The sequence below is a fragment of the Ambystoma mexicanum genome, chromosome 12 (assembly GCF_040938575.1).
Source record: "Ambystoma mexicanum isolate Mex_15411 chromosome 12, UKY_AmexF1_1, whole genome shotgun sequence".
NCBI lineage: Eukaryota > Metazoa > Chordata > Amphibia > Caudata > Ambystomatidae > Ambystoma > Ambystoma mexicanum.
This window is the reverse complement of record NC_090936.1, coordinates 204697036-204710562: the sequence shown is the minus strand read 5'-3', so window position 1 is coordinate 204710562 and position 13527 is coordinate 204697036. Positions and strand designations below refer to the sequence as shown.

Sequence of the window (13527 nt, the reverse complement as noted above, 5' to 3'; positions counted from 1 at the left end):
AGGGCGATCGGACTAGCCCTGAAGGCCTTTTTGTCCTCTGTACGGGGTAAGAATGTCCTGATAATGACGGACAACACAGTGGCCATGTGCTACCTCAACAAGAGAAGAGGTGTAGGGTCACTATCACTGTGCAGAGAGACACTGTAGCTCTGGTTCTGGGCTATTCAAGAAGGAATCTCTCTATCAACAGTTTGCCTAGCCGGGGGAGAACACAGCGGTGGATGCACCGTCTCCCACAAGTGGGGATTAGCTCAGGAAGTCCTTCAAGAGATCTTCTCCCTTTGGGGAACCCCTCAAGTTGATCTGTTTGCGACTAGTGTCAACTGAAAGTGCAAGCTGTTCTGCTCCAGGGAACTTTCCCCAAGAAGCGCTCTCGGCGACGCATTCGTAGTGAACTGTGAGTTTCCATTCCTGTACGCGTTTCTTCCAGTCTCCGTCATCCCTCACGTGAGCAGGAGGTTGAGAAAGTTCGGGAAAGCCATTATCTTGATTGCTACGGATTGGGCCAGGAGGACGTGTTACCCGGACCTTCTGGATTTCTCCATCTGGCCTCCAATGCGTCTTCCACAAAGAGAGGACCTTCTCTCGCGAGAGGAGGGTCGGGTTCTCCATCCACCTTCACGCATGGTTTCTGAGAGGATGCGATATAATGATTGTGATATACTGGATGACGTAATAGAGATTTTGCTTTCGGCTAGAAGGCCAGTAACAAAATCCTTGTGCTGCTGGCGTTGGAAAAAATTCTGCAACTGTTGTAGGGAGAAGGATGTGGACCCTATTATGTGCTGTACACCCATAGTGTTGTCCTTTTTGTTAGATTTGGCAAATCTGGGTCTCCAAATTGGGACCGTTAAAGGATACTTGGTGGCGCTCGTCAGAAGAGGTATCATACTTCAACATGCCGTTAGTCGTGCAATTTCTCAAGGGACTCGCTAACGTGTTCTCTCAATTTCAGGTTCTGATTTGGGACCTCAATCTTGTTCTAAAATTCCTTATGTGCGCTCCTTTTGAGCCACTCCATTTGTTTCCATTAAGATTGCTGACCTTTAAGACCTTCTTTTTAGTTGGGTCAACATCAGCCTGCAGGGTGAGCGAACTTCAGTCCTTATCGTGTAAGCCTCCATATACTACCTTCTTTGATGACAGGGTAATTCTTCAAGTCAAGCCAACTTGCAAGGAGGAGGAAATGATGCATAGACTTGATTTAAGACGTGCTCCCAGCTTTTACATTTCTAGGATGGCTAAGTTACAACAGGATGACCAACATTTTGTTGGGTATACAGGTCACAAGTTGGGACTTGCAGTCACAAAACAAACTTAGTCTAGATGGATTATATTGGGCATTACGGAGTGCTACAGATTGTCTGAGAAAGATCCCCCACAAGGCCTTGGGGCCCGTTCCACAAGGGGCATGGCAACGTCTTCTGCTTTACAAATGGGGGTGTCGAAACATGATATTTGTGTGGCAGTGTGAGAAACCAGTTGTCTCATCCACCAGTCCCCAGGGATCTGTCACCAAGATGGCCAGGACACGGCCATTGCTTTTGGATCCAGTTCCTGGGGGTGGACCAGTGCTTGAGGATCACCTGGGTGAGGGGCCTTCGGGGAGTGGGACACCGGATGGTGAGATGCTGTATCCCCTTCCTTGTAACACCTTTACCCCATCCTACCCGTAAGGATATTTAGGAACTCTACCCCTGCCCCTTTTCACAACACAAACACTTTCTCATTGACAGCCCGCTCTAAGCGAAAACAGACTTGTAACTGAGCCGTGTACCTGACATGTGCCAAAACTATGGTCAGGCTAGGTCAAGCAATTATCGACAATCACTCACACCTGACTTCCATTACACTTCCCTACACGGATAAAAGGCGGAGCACGAGAGCACACTCTTGAGCGAGGCAAAGCACACGAGGAAACAGCAGTTCCAAGATGGCAGTTTAACAAGAGGAGAAAGACGGTGAAACAGAAGGTGATTGCAAGGAGGGAAGTTCCCTCGACCTTTTTTACAAGGAACAGTTACTTTCATGAGCCTTCGAGATTGGAAAGTGTAAGACCAGGAAAACAGGCTGAAAAATCCTGCATTGTGTGTTGGAGATACCTGGGGCCCCCCGCGTCCAGAATATAGTTGGGGGAGAATCAAAAATCACCCAAGAAGTTGTGCATGAGAATCCTGAGGAGAAAGGAACTTTTGAATATTTGTTTGTCGTATCAGGCCGTCTGAAGTAAGAGACTTTGAATGGCAAAGAGACTTTGGTACAGAAGCCCCTGATACTGAGATTTGAACTGTATCCTTGTGCTAGAAAAGCCAGAGACTGTGCTAAGATTGAGTGTGCCGCCTTGTCCCGTGCTAAAAACATGGGAAAGGGAAGCCAACGGCTTCAGTATCCTGACATATCATTTCTTGCACTTTTCTTTAAGAAGTATGTATTAGCAATAGGTTTATTAATATAGGCCCTTTTATTACTATTATTTGATGGTTGTAGCTTGCTCCCATCTTTAGATTTAGGATTAGATAGGCATTGTTCAAACCCAATTTGAAGTTCAATAAACACCCTTGAATTGTGGTCACTTGTGTCTGTCTTACTGTTTGATACCATGCCTTCCTTACAGGCAGCCACATGGTCTTCCATTCACACTTTTACAAAACATTACTGTCTGGATTCATCCTCAGGCCAGGAAGGAGGATTTGGGAAGGCGGTTTTACACTCTGTCCATGACCATACTTAAGAGCGCTTCTAAAATTCTCACCCCGTCCTCCAAATCTGACACTGCTTTGGAATTCTATCAAAAGATGAGGAATATGTGGGAGGACACAATCCATTCGAAGAACAAGCTACTTACCCCTGGTAACGTTCTTTCTATTGATGTTCCTCCCACGTATTCCTCATAGCCCGGTCCAACCTACCCAGCAGTAGAATTTCTGTGCATTACACTTTACGCTCTTTCAAGGTCTTACACTGCCACAGGCACACTAATGCCGGTAATTCTGCAAGAAGAAAAGGGGCATGAAAACAGAACTGAAGCTAACTGGCACTGCGCATGCTATATGTACCCGTGATGACGTCGACATCAAAACAGAGGCCCTCGAGGGACATAGAGTTGATTTCTGAAGCAGCTGAAGTTGGAGACAAATATATCAAAAGATGAGAATTACATGGGAGGAACAACCAATCTCCCTGTCTCGCCTATCCAAACTTGGGCTCTCCCTTCTCTCACCGCGCCTAGGGGTTGAGTTTCCTTCAACCCGGCTTGGGGTCTTTCTTTGTTTTAAGGCAACGTGGGGTCTCCCTTCTATCACCCCGGCTTGTAATTGTTTTGGGTCTTTCCTCCCCTCTCCCTGGAGCGGGAGAGTCTGGGAGGTCGGCCCACTCAGCAGCGCTTCTTGACCCTTCGATCCATGGCCCACAGTGGGTGGAGGATGCTGTGTCTTCCCACCGGTGCGCCTGCAGATTTCTGGTGCCGTCCCTTCAGCACACCAGTTGGCGGGCAGGTATGGTGGTTTGCTGCATCCTTTAGCTGGGTGGTCCCAGCTTCTGCTCTAGCCAGGCTGGTGGTGTTCTGGGGTCTCTCCGCCCTCCTCTGTCTCCTCTGCCACACCTCCAAGGAGGAGGGTCTGCTCCAGCGCTGCAACTGTTTCTCTTCTCCGACTCCCACAGGGCTTGGCGCTTTATATTCCCTTTGGTCCAGTGGTGGGCCTTGTCACTGTGCTCTTTCTCTTGGAGAAACATGTGCGACCTGAGGGTCAGAAACCACACCAGCCTCCTTAGAGGTTGTTTACCGTCATCATACATGTTCATTTGCATGTAGCCATAATGGGGTCTTAAACATAGGGAACATAATATATATCCTTTTCTAGGGATCTCCTGTCCTCTAATGGAGGGGGTCACCCCAAGTGAGATCCTGTGAGCCCTGTCTTCTGGGGGGTATTAAGCTTAGCGGGCTCACCTCTCTAGTCCCAAAGGGGGTGGTTCCCCGTTATGGAGAAGGGACGAATTCCCTGGATTTGTCACAGTACGAACAGAGAAGCCTGGTTTAGGTTAAGAGAGGTAATAGACACAGACAGAAAGTCAAGCTTATCTCCCTATTTGTCCCACACAGGTCTTCTACCAAATTTGCTCCCCTAATTTGGGCCTAGTATCAAGGAGATAATACAGGTCTGGAGTTTCTAGATCAGAGTTAGGATTGTCCTCTCCCCTAATCCCTTTTCCCTCCCAATATGCACAGGAGGCGCCATCCCCTTCTCTCTACTAGCCAAAGCATTCAACTGTGCTTTAGTAAATGCTTTTTATTCATTTTTTAGGATGTGTACTTTGGGCAAGCAGTTTAGCATTATTGGCTATTTGTTTCCCACATAGCCTTGTGATGACTAAATTGATTTTGTGACAGTTGTTTGGGGTGTATTTCATTTCCTCATATAAATGGCTTTGTCTTCCATGTCAACAATGTATTGATCGAGATATTAATATTCTTTTGCAGTCGAGCAGATCTTCAAAATATCCAAATAAAAAGATTTCCATGCACCACATTGCATCTATTATGGTGACTTGTACCTTGCCGAGCATTTAAAGGAATATATTGCTAAATCCTGTGGTGTGCTATATAGTCTTACTGTAAGCAGACAAAACTTAACTTCTTTCCTGTACAACTACTAAGCCATCGTAAAAACGTTTTTGTTGTTCACTTTGATCCAAGTTGCCCGCTGGACTTTATATGTCCCCACTTTTTTCTGCAGATGTGTACAGTGTTTTCCACATTTGAAAAATAAATTGGTCTAACCCCTCTACTTTGATCAACAGAGCACACAAAAAATAGAGGTGCTATTGTTTTATGTGTTTTATTTAATGCAGTGGCATACTCCTGTTGCATTGCTACTGTTTACCAACTACCTCACCATAGCAGCAATTGGTAATTTACCTAGCGGAAATCTGAAATAATTATATATTCGCAATGTTCCTTATTATCAAACAGTTTTCAATATGTAGATAAACTTGTCTTCCAAATTATAAATTGCCACAAATGTGCACACACTTTCCAGAATATAATTTTTTTCTGTGACCATAGCCCAGTATTTATTTTTACTATACCTACTGATATTTCACTTAATGCATTCAGGTTCTCATAGTATTGCAGGAGTGATATGACATATCGTGCAAATTCAATATTTATCATAACAGATCATTGCAAGAAATGGCTTCCCTGGTTTTGCATAATTCCACCAAAAATAATAGTTTGTGAAGTGAAGCATAATCAGTAAATCTGTATATGCCTTACTCTATCCTTAAATTACCAAATGGATTATTTGTTGAAGACAAAACTCGTTTGTATAATACAACGTTTTCTGGTCCCAAGATACTAAAGTTGGAACAGCCCCCTAATTCTGCATTTGCTGATCATACTTTTGCATATTGACTGTGATTTTGCTAGTTGTGGGACCTAATTTAAATTAATTATGTGCTAGAGAATTGGTTCCAACCAATGTTCTTCCATTATGCTACTCCACAGCAGTGACTTGCATCCACCTATAGATATTTTTTCTCTAGAAAATAAAGTTCATATGAAATGCTCCCTAATGTGAAAAATTACTGTCTTGTTGAATACTTCTGCTAAATATTTTACACTCCAATTTGAATCTTTTCTGATTATTGTAAAGCCTTCCTCCCGTCCATTTGCGTCGAACAGACCTCAAAATACTTTGACATTGTCTGATTTTCTGTGAATGGGTGCAGAGTGCAAGTGTTTTACCCCTATGTTGATCATGCAGGTGATTTACAGGTCCTTGTGGTACCCTTTGTAGTTAATTTTAATCTTGCTGTTACTTGTCACCAGTATTGGACTATTGTCAGGGAAGTGCAAAGTAGAATCATCCAGCTGGGTTTCTTTTCAGGCTTCATGATGGAAATGGCTTCGTGGGATGGAGGAGTTTCCCGGACTGTCCAATTCCTTGTGCCACAGGTATGTTCCATTTATTGTAATGCATTATTGTTGTTCTGTGAGCTCAAAACACTTGAACATGTTGTAGATATGAAATGGAATGTTGTAGAACAGATGCAAGTTATACTGTCATATCTGCAGCAAATGTACAATGCCACAAAGTAAACCTTAAGCAGTGACTGTTACATAATAACATATATGAGAATTAAATCACCCTATAGTGTAGGTCTTGAGTTTGAAAAAACAAAAATTTAATCTCAAAATTTAAAGTTGAAAAAATACACCTGTTTCTATACTTAACATTGCTACACCATTAACTTGAAAGTTGACTTTTTCTGTTACATTTCATTTCTTCGCTTTGTTTGAAGAGCTTTCCTCTGTCCCGCCCTCCTTACACTCCCATGTCATATCATTTCCTAACTTGAACACCCTAATTTATGTACCCTAAAGTCATTTATTTCTAAAATTATAACAAGTGACACTCACTCACACCTCAATTTTGGCCAGCTTTCCCTTACTCCTTTTCAGAAAACCACGTATCATTTGGCCCTTTATTAAAACGATTTTCATTTTTCCCCATTGCTCTTTTTTATTGCTTATTTTTTCAATTTTCAATTATTTATTCAAACTTTAATTTTTCAAACTTTTAGTTCAGATATAGCACAAGGTGCCATATTTTACACAAGCATGGGAAATTATAATCTGTATGTCAGTAATTATTGATACAGCCTTGCTTTTGTTACTTACATTATGGAGGGACCTATTACATGCCCTTTTTAAGGTTTATCACCATGTTTAAATATGCTTGCCAGAAAATGTATTACAAAGGTTTCTTTAACTGGGCACCACAGCCTGCCATGGTACTGCAAACTTCACTGGAAGTAACTGTGTCCTTGATTCAACAGGCACCTCTTGCATATGATCTCACTTGCTCTGTTTCATATAGTGGACAAAGCAGCATAAAAACATATCTTTTCCTCATGCTGACTGTATTTGTGGGTATTGATTTAAAGTTTCAAATTATAGGTCTTTCATAAATAACGCTTAGACCATGGGAAGATTAGGTAAACCATTTTTATTGGACATCTGAAGAAGTATAGGTACAGAAAGATGTTGATTTAAGTATCCTCCCATGGAGACTGCAATACATGTTTGGGCGCAAGCCAGTAGCCTTTAACTCGGGCTCTATCCCTCTCATTCTCCATTCCCAGTCTTGATCTTAAACCTGACTCTTTTCCAATAATAGGAGTGCAAGGGTAAGACAATAGAGCCGATCCAATACCTGCTGTGTCTTCCATAAGCCAAAAACATTTAACACCCTAGATGTGGATGTGGGGATTCTTCTCCAAATATAAACTGCTAACATTATGTAGATACTCCTCTAGGTTATCAAGAGTAGGCGTTAAATAGTGCTATTCCACCCTCCAGCACTCCATAGCAGTAGGTCAATGCTGTCAGGTGTCCATTGTGTTGACTCGTTTAGTCTCACTGATGCTTACACAAAGTGTGACCTGATAAGGGGGCTCATGAACAAGACGGCACCATCAGCATACCAAGTGCCTCTTATTGCATCTCCGCAGACTTTGGTGGCTCAATTAGGTCACCCTACAATTCACCACATGTGAGTTGTACTAATGTGTACTGTTCTTGAGCACTTAATTCTGTGTTCTTGTTTCAACATCTATGCCGACTGGTCTGGACGTATAATAAGGCTAATCTGGGAAAAGCCTTCCAGGCATGCATATCTGTTTTTGTAGAGCACTACATATATCCGGTACTACACTACTCCAGGTGAACAAATACAAATATAGCCCTTATTCCTCCACCGAGGTGGTATGTCCTCATGGTATGTGTAGCAGGATATGTATCTTTAGTGCAGCACAAAGAAAAATATTGTTCGAAGCCTTGGGTGCATTTATAGCTTCACCTGCACACATTCCTTACATGCTGAACCTGATAGCTGCTGTCTACCGTTTACTGTAGGTCAGTACGTTTTATCCAATTTATTCCCTCCTGGAATGTTGATACTGTGCATCCTATTCATTCAAAGTTATCTGTCACAAATTTTACTTGCAATGCAGAATGTCAAGACATTGCTTTCTATTTGTAGACCTAGTTTCCAAAATGGCTTTTTTCATTCACTTTCACTGAGGATTCCTGAGTTTCAACTCAAGTAAATCGATCCTTGGTGCAAAATTCAGGTATTATAGGAACACTCCGAACATCCAGGGCCTGTTAAGCCTTGGAGTAAAAGCCTTCTTTGTGATCTTAACGTTAACTTCAATGTATTGCTTCTCATTCACCTTGTTTCCAGTATAATGATCCTGATGGTATAACCTGATTCTGGGAGGAGATTTTATGAAAGGGGATACCCTAAATTGCTTTGTGAAGATCTGTCATGCCCAGAGGGTTGGGTTAAGCATACCCTGAATAGATGGGATAGATTCTGTGAAAGAGTCACCGGCCTAACCCTACTTGTGGATGGTGATGTTGCTCAGGGGACTGGGTGCCGCCACAAGCTTTGTGATGCTGAGCCAAGATACCAGTGTGCAGAATATCCCCTGGGTATCCCTGTCATGCCACATGCATGCCTGATGGTTTGCGATGCCTAACCTCCTCTGAACCAATCAGGGGCACTGTATAGGTACATGACTTGGTACAAAACGTCCGTCCCTAACACTGGAGGTGCAAGCATTGAAAAACGAAAATACTGTGCTACGCTAATTGGTAACGACTTGAGAACCCTTGATATAGGACCCCATGTTTACACATGCCTCCTTTGACACATTTGAAGGCAATCCTACATGTTTACAAGAGTTTTTGGATGCACGTGTAGTCCATTAAACCTTCCTTCCACATCTGCATACCTCTGACCGATCCAGAGTGGGCTGCAGGATTTCACATATGACTCAGAAGGCTTTGGCCTGGGGTATTCCTCTGGTTACCTTCAATAGCCCACTTCTCGACGAGCATTAAAATTTCATTTTGTGCATCAGAGATCAAACTTGACCTTCACAGCTCAAGAACACCTAGACTTCAGTCAGGGCACCCTAGATGTAATGAGTTACATTTCCAAATTCAAATGATTGGCGGCCGAAGAGGGATGGCCGGAAGGGGCGCAGAGCACCCTATTTAGGTGAGGTTTAATCGAGGATCTTACAGATGAACTGACGAGGATTCCTCACCCAACTACCTTCTCTGCACTTGTGACCATGGTATTACAGTTGGACTACCGTTTACAAGAAAGACAATTGGAATGCCGTAAAACATGGCCTGCTGTACCTAAAACTCTGATTATGGCCTGACAACGACATCAGATGTTTCCTGCGACTCGCCGCAGACGTGCCGTCACGTTGGCTAGGAACACGATTGAGCGATCTAGTTCCCGCCCCATGAACATCCTTCAGCGCATGTATCGCTTCCATACCAGAGGAGTGCCAAATCGCACCCCTGGTCAGTCCTTCGCCTGGCACTGACACTCTCCTGGTTCCTTCCTCCCTGTCCACCGTGATTCCCTCTTCCCTGTTCTGTCCTTCCTTGTCCTTGTGCCTTCCTACCTCCTTGGCGCTGTGTTTTCCCTGATTACCTAGAAGTGTTGTTCTGCATTCCTCCTGGAGTCTTCCTGATTGCCTGCCCTTTGCTACTGGATTCGTCGTCCTTGTCCAACACAGGGGCTTTGCCCATCACTTGTGGTGGGGGGGTTTTCTCCCATCTCTGGGTGAATTCCTCGATGGTCACCCTGTTTTCCTTTATTTTGCAGAAGGCGACAAGGTGGCTACCGAAAGGGGTTGACCATACCTGTACACTGCTCGACAAACCCTCATAGAAGGATTGAGACTCAGGCTGGGATGGCGGTCTTAAGCAGTTAATCAGTCACCTTCCGGGATCCCTATGCACATATACCTAGGACTGGTTAGGGAATCCTCAACAAAGATGGGGACAGGGTATGGCAATAAGAGTGAGGACTGCTGATGGTGATGGACTCCTTCTGTCCTCATACCTGCCTCTGTAGTGTTTTTTCCACCTGAGGGTTTTCTCCCATGCAGTTCCCAGGGATCCTTTATTCAGGTGGCCAGGGAAAGGCCATTGTTTTTGGATCCCAACCCTGGGGGCGGACAAGCGAGAGAGGATCACCTGTATTAGGGATCCTGTGCAGGTGTAGGTAGAGAACCCTCAGGCAAAACATGGTAGGAGAGGATGTATTTCCAGAGGCTTTTATGGAGTATGCAAACACACAATTATTCGAATCTAAGCAATCTATAAAACCTACCCTTAAGACAAAGAGGAAAAATTGATTTAGAAAATCCCGAGATCAGAATAGACAAGCACTTTATCCTTATTACCCATCCTCCTCTACCTCAGTCCGTCTTGTCTAAGTGTTGTGAAAACCGATCGACACATGCACTAATGTTTTCCACCCAGCCAACTAGAACAAAGGGAAAAGCTAGGCTAAGGAAAATGGGTGAACCACCAGATCTTTTACAACAAACACGATACTCCCTACATGACATTCCCTCTCTATACATGACCGCAGACTTTTCCCTTTTTACAAAAGGTACAAAACCTCCCTGTACTGTTAAAACACTTGCAACATAAATCTGAGCCACTTTTCCGTTTCTACCAATGTCCCATTGACAAGGACAGGCGAGGCCAGGCAATGAACAGTGAGCACACACACACCTGAGACCTGTTAGCACTCCACAGGTGTATAAAAGGAGTGAACCAGAGGGAACAGAACGAGGGAGCCAGAGCACAAGTAGGTCCACGAGCCTGAGCACGAGAGCACAGGAAGAAAAGGAAGCCAACTCAATCCGAAACCGAGAGCGGAGCGCCAAGACGCTGAGTATCTATTGCCTAGAATGGCTGCTGAAAGCGTAGCGAGGGAGTTGTGTCGTCAAGAAGCCAGAAGGGGGTTGAGTGCAAGGCCGTTCTCCAGAGTGGAATCTGTGCAAGGGTGCTTGATCCCCTGGGCCAGAGCAGACTCCCAGGAATGGTGACAGGGCTGGTGAGGAGGCCCCAACCATTAATTGGCAAAGACTGCTAAAGCAACGCTGAGGATATCAACCAGTGAGTTCAAAGTCAGAGGGGAACCCGGTTGAAGATAGCAGCGAAGCGCGAGATATAGAATCTTGCGAAGAGTTCTTTACTAAGGACGAGAGTAGGATGAGAGAAGCGCTGAAGAGGAAAGCTTCGATTGTCCTTTGTGAAAGTTGAAGATGAGCAAAACAAAATATCAAGCATTTAGCATGTACGTTAACGTGTGGGGAAAGGAAGCTCTAGCGAACAAAGGCATTATCTACGAGAGTGAAAGATAGTGTAATGTTCAAGGAAAGAGTGAAATCGAAAGTAAAAGAAGGGCGTGGCTATGCGTGAAGGGAAAGGCACACCAAGACCTCGTGAAAACTTGCTTGGGAACTGTGAAAAGGTGCCTGGGGCACAATCTTGAAGGAAGTTGAACTTGAAATCGAAAGGGGTACCGAGGGAACGACATTGAAAGAGAGAGGCCTGGATATTAGAGTGGTCCCACACAGGGCCGGAGAATACTGTGTTAATCGAAGGTCTTTGATACGTCGAACTGTTAAGCAAGATTGTAAGAAGAGCCAAGACATCGGAGTAGTCCCGCATAAGGGCTTAAAAACATACAATGCGTTTGTCGAACGTCTCTGATGTGAAAACTACAGTCAGTGGTTGAAAGGTTGCGAAAGGGACCTCCAGTATTAAAGACATTTAGAGAAACGAAAGAGAATAAGTTAAAGATTTTCCTGAAGAGAGTAACTGTGAAATGTGATGTTGAATTGAGAAAGAGGAACTTTGAAGTTTGGCTTTTAACCTTTGACTCTGGATTGAAAGGAAAGAACTTTGAAGTTTAGAGGAAGAACCCTTGAACTGTCAATATCACAAAAGAAACATTCTTGAATCCCAAGTGTTTCCAAGCTTGGGGAAGGGAGCTGTGGAGCGGCTCAACAGTATCCTGACATTTACTTTGACTCACCCTTTTGTTTAATCCAATCCCATGCACATTATTGTAGTAGTGAAAGTGAGGGCAAGCACAGGTTTAACACACACTATTTGGATTTGACAGACTGACTGGACTATTTACTTTGGTTAATGATTGAGATTACTCTCATTGTAGATGTAGGACAAGTTAGGCAGTCTCCAAAACCCATCTTTTTAAATAAATGTTTTTATAAAACTTGGATTAGTGTCTCTGTCTCGTGATACCATGCCTGTCTCACAGCACCAAGGTACCTTCAATTGATGGCTGCTCTATACAAAGCTCTAATAACATAACTAACCAAACCCAAGTCCCACCTATGACCTGCAAGCCATCCCTGGGGAAGGACCCATTAGCCAGTCCACATGACAACTGCATAAAGAGACACAGCTGGGTACCATTAGACCAGAGAGGACCTGCACTGTGGGGTCAAGGCCCTATGAAAGCAAGTGCTTCTAGCAGAAGGTGACATGGGTCTGGAGGAGAGGGTCATTTGGCGAGAGCTGGAGTGGCAGGGACGACTAGTTGTAGCAAGAGGCAAGGGAGCGGAGACGGTAGGCTGCACCATGAGAGACACATTAACCTGAGATAAGCAGCAGACAGATGGCAAGAGAGGAAGACCAGGATGCTGGCCCAGGAGGGATCCATGATACTGGGGTTAGGAAGAGATCGGTGGCTGGAGGGCTAGACCCGGAGGTTGGGGACAAAAACAAAAAACAGGTTGCCATAGTGAGAGAGACCCAGATTTTTGGGGTCGAGTTAGACAATAGTGGCTGGGGAAAGGGAGACCGTAGGTGGCTGGGTGAAGTGGGGGGGCTGGTTCACCGGGGTAATAAGGCTGGAAAAGAGAGGTCCGGGAGGGTGGGTCATGAGAGGCCCAGGGGACTATGGGAAGAGGCGGCTTTGGTGGGTTGGGAGGGGATGGGTCAGGGAGGCAGGAGGAAGAAAGACCCTGGGGGCTGAGGAAGGAGACTGTGCTAAGGTCAGAAACCTAACTCTGTCAAGAGGGGATAGGGACCCTGATCAGCCCTGAGTGGGAGACATACAACGGGGGTTACCAGAGCTGGGCGTGGGAATTGGGAGGACCCCAGTTCTTGTCCCTTTATGTGCTTGCCTGTTTGAAAAACTACCACTGCTGATTACACCTTACCTTCACTGCTCAATTCTGGCCACTTTTTCTGTTCGTCCCATAGGACGTCATGTACCATCAGCCTTAGCGGTGGAACAGCCAGCGAGCAACCAGACCCAGCGAGAGAGTCCACAGAGAGCAGACAAGGCACAGAGAAAAACTGCGCAGCAGTCTAATGAAGCTAAACTGCTATACAACCTGCACCAGCATGCGTCTAGTGCTAGCTAGTGTATGTGGTGCTCAAGCAATGTTCACATGCTCAGAGACAGTGTACTTCCCTGCAAGGGGGCCTCAGAGCTGTTCCCTCCTAAAACTGGCATCTCAAACCTGTGGGTATTTTCTCACTTGAATTAGGCATGCAGTACAGAAGTCTGCTATTGCCTGAAACTGGCAGACCCGTGTAGGAGAAAGGGGCAGTGCTTAAGACCCCTTTTGAATGCTTTCTTGTCTGTAGCACCCCCCTGGGAA

The 13527-nt window shown here is 44.8% G+C and overlaps 1 protein-coding gene across 3 annotated transcripts in view; it reads left to right on the top strand.

The window, feature by feature from the left end:
• FERRY3 (FERRY endosomal RAB5 effector complex subunit 3) overlaps positions 1-13527 on the top strand; it is an 845039-nt gene that overhangs the window by 790926 nt on the left and 40586 nt on the right. For all 3 annotated transcript variants that reach the window (XM_069628304.1, XM_069628305.1, XM_069628306.1), the window contains one exon: positions 5889-5956. In XM_069628304.1, the coding sequence (XP_069484405.1) occupies positions 5889-5956 (68 nt within the window). The remainder of the gene's footprint in view (positions 1-5888; positions 5957-13527) is intronic.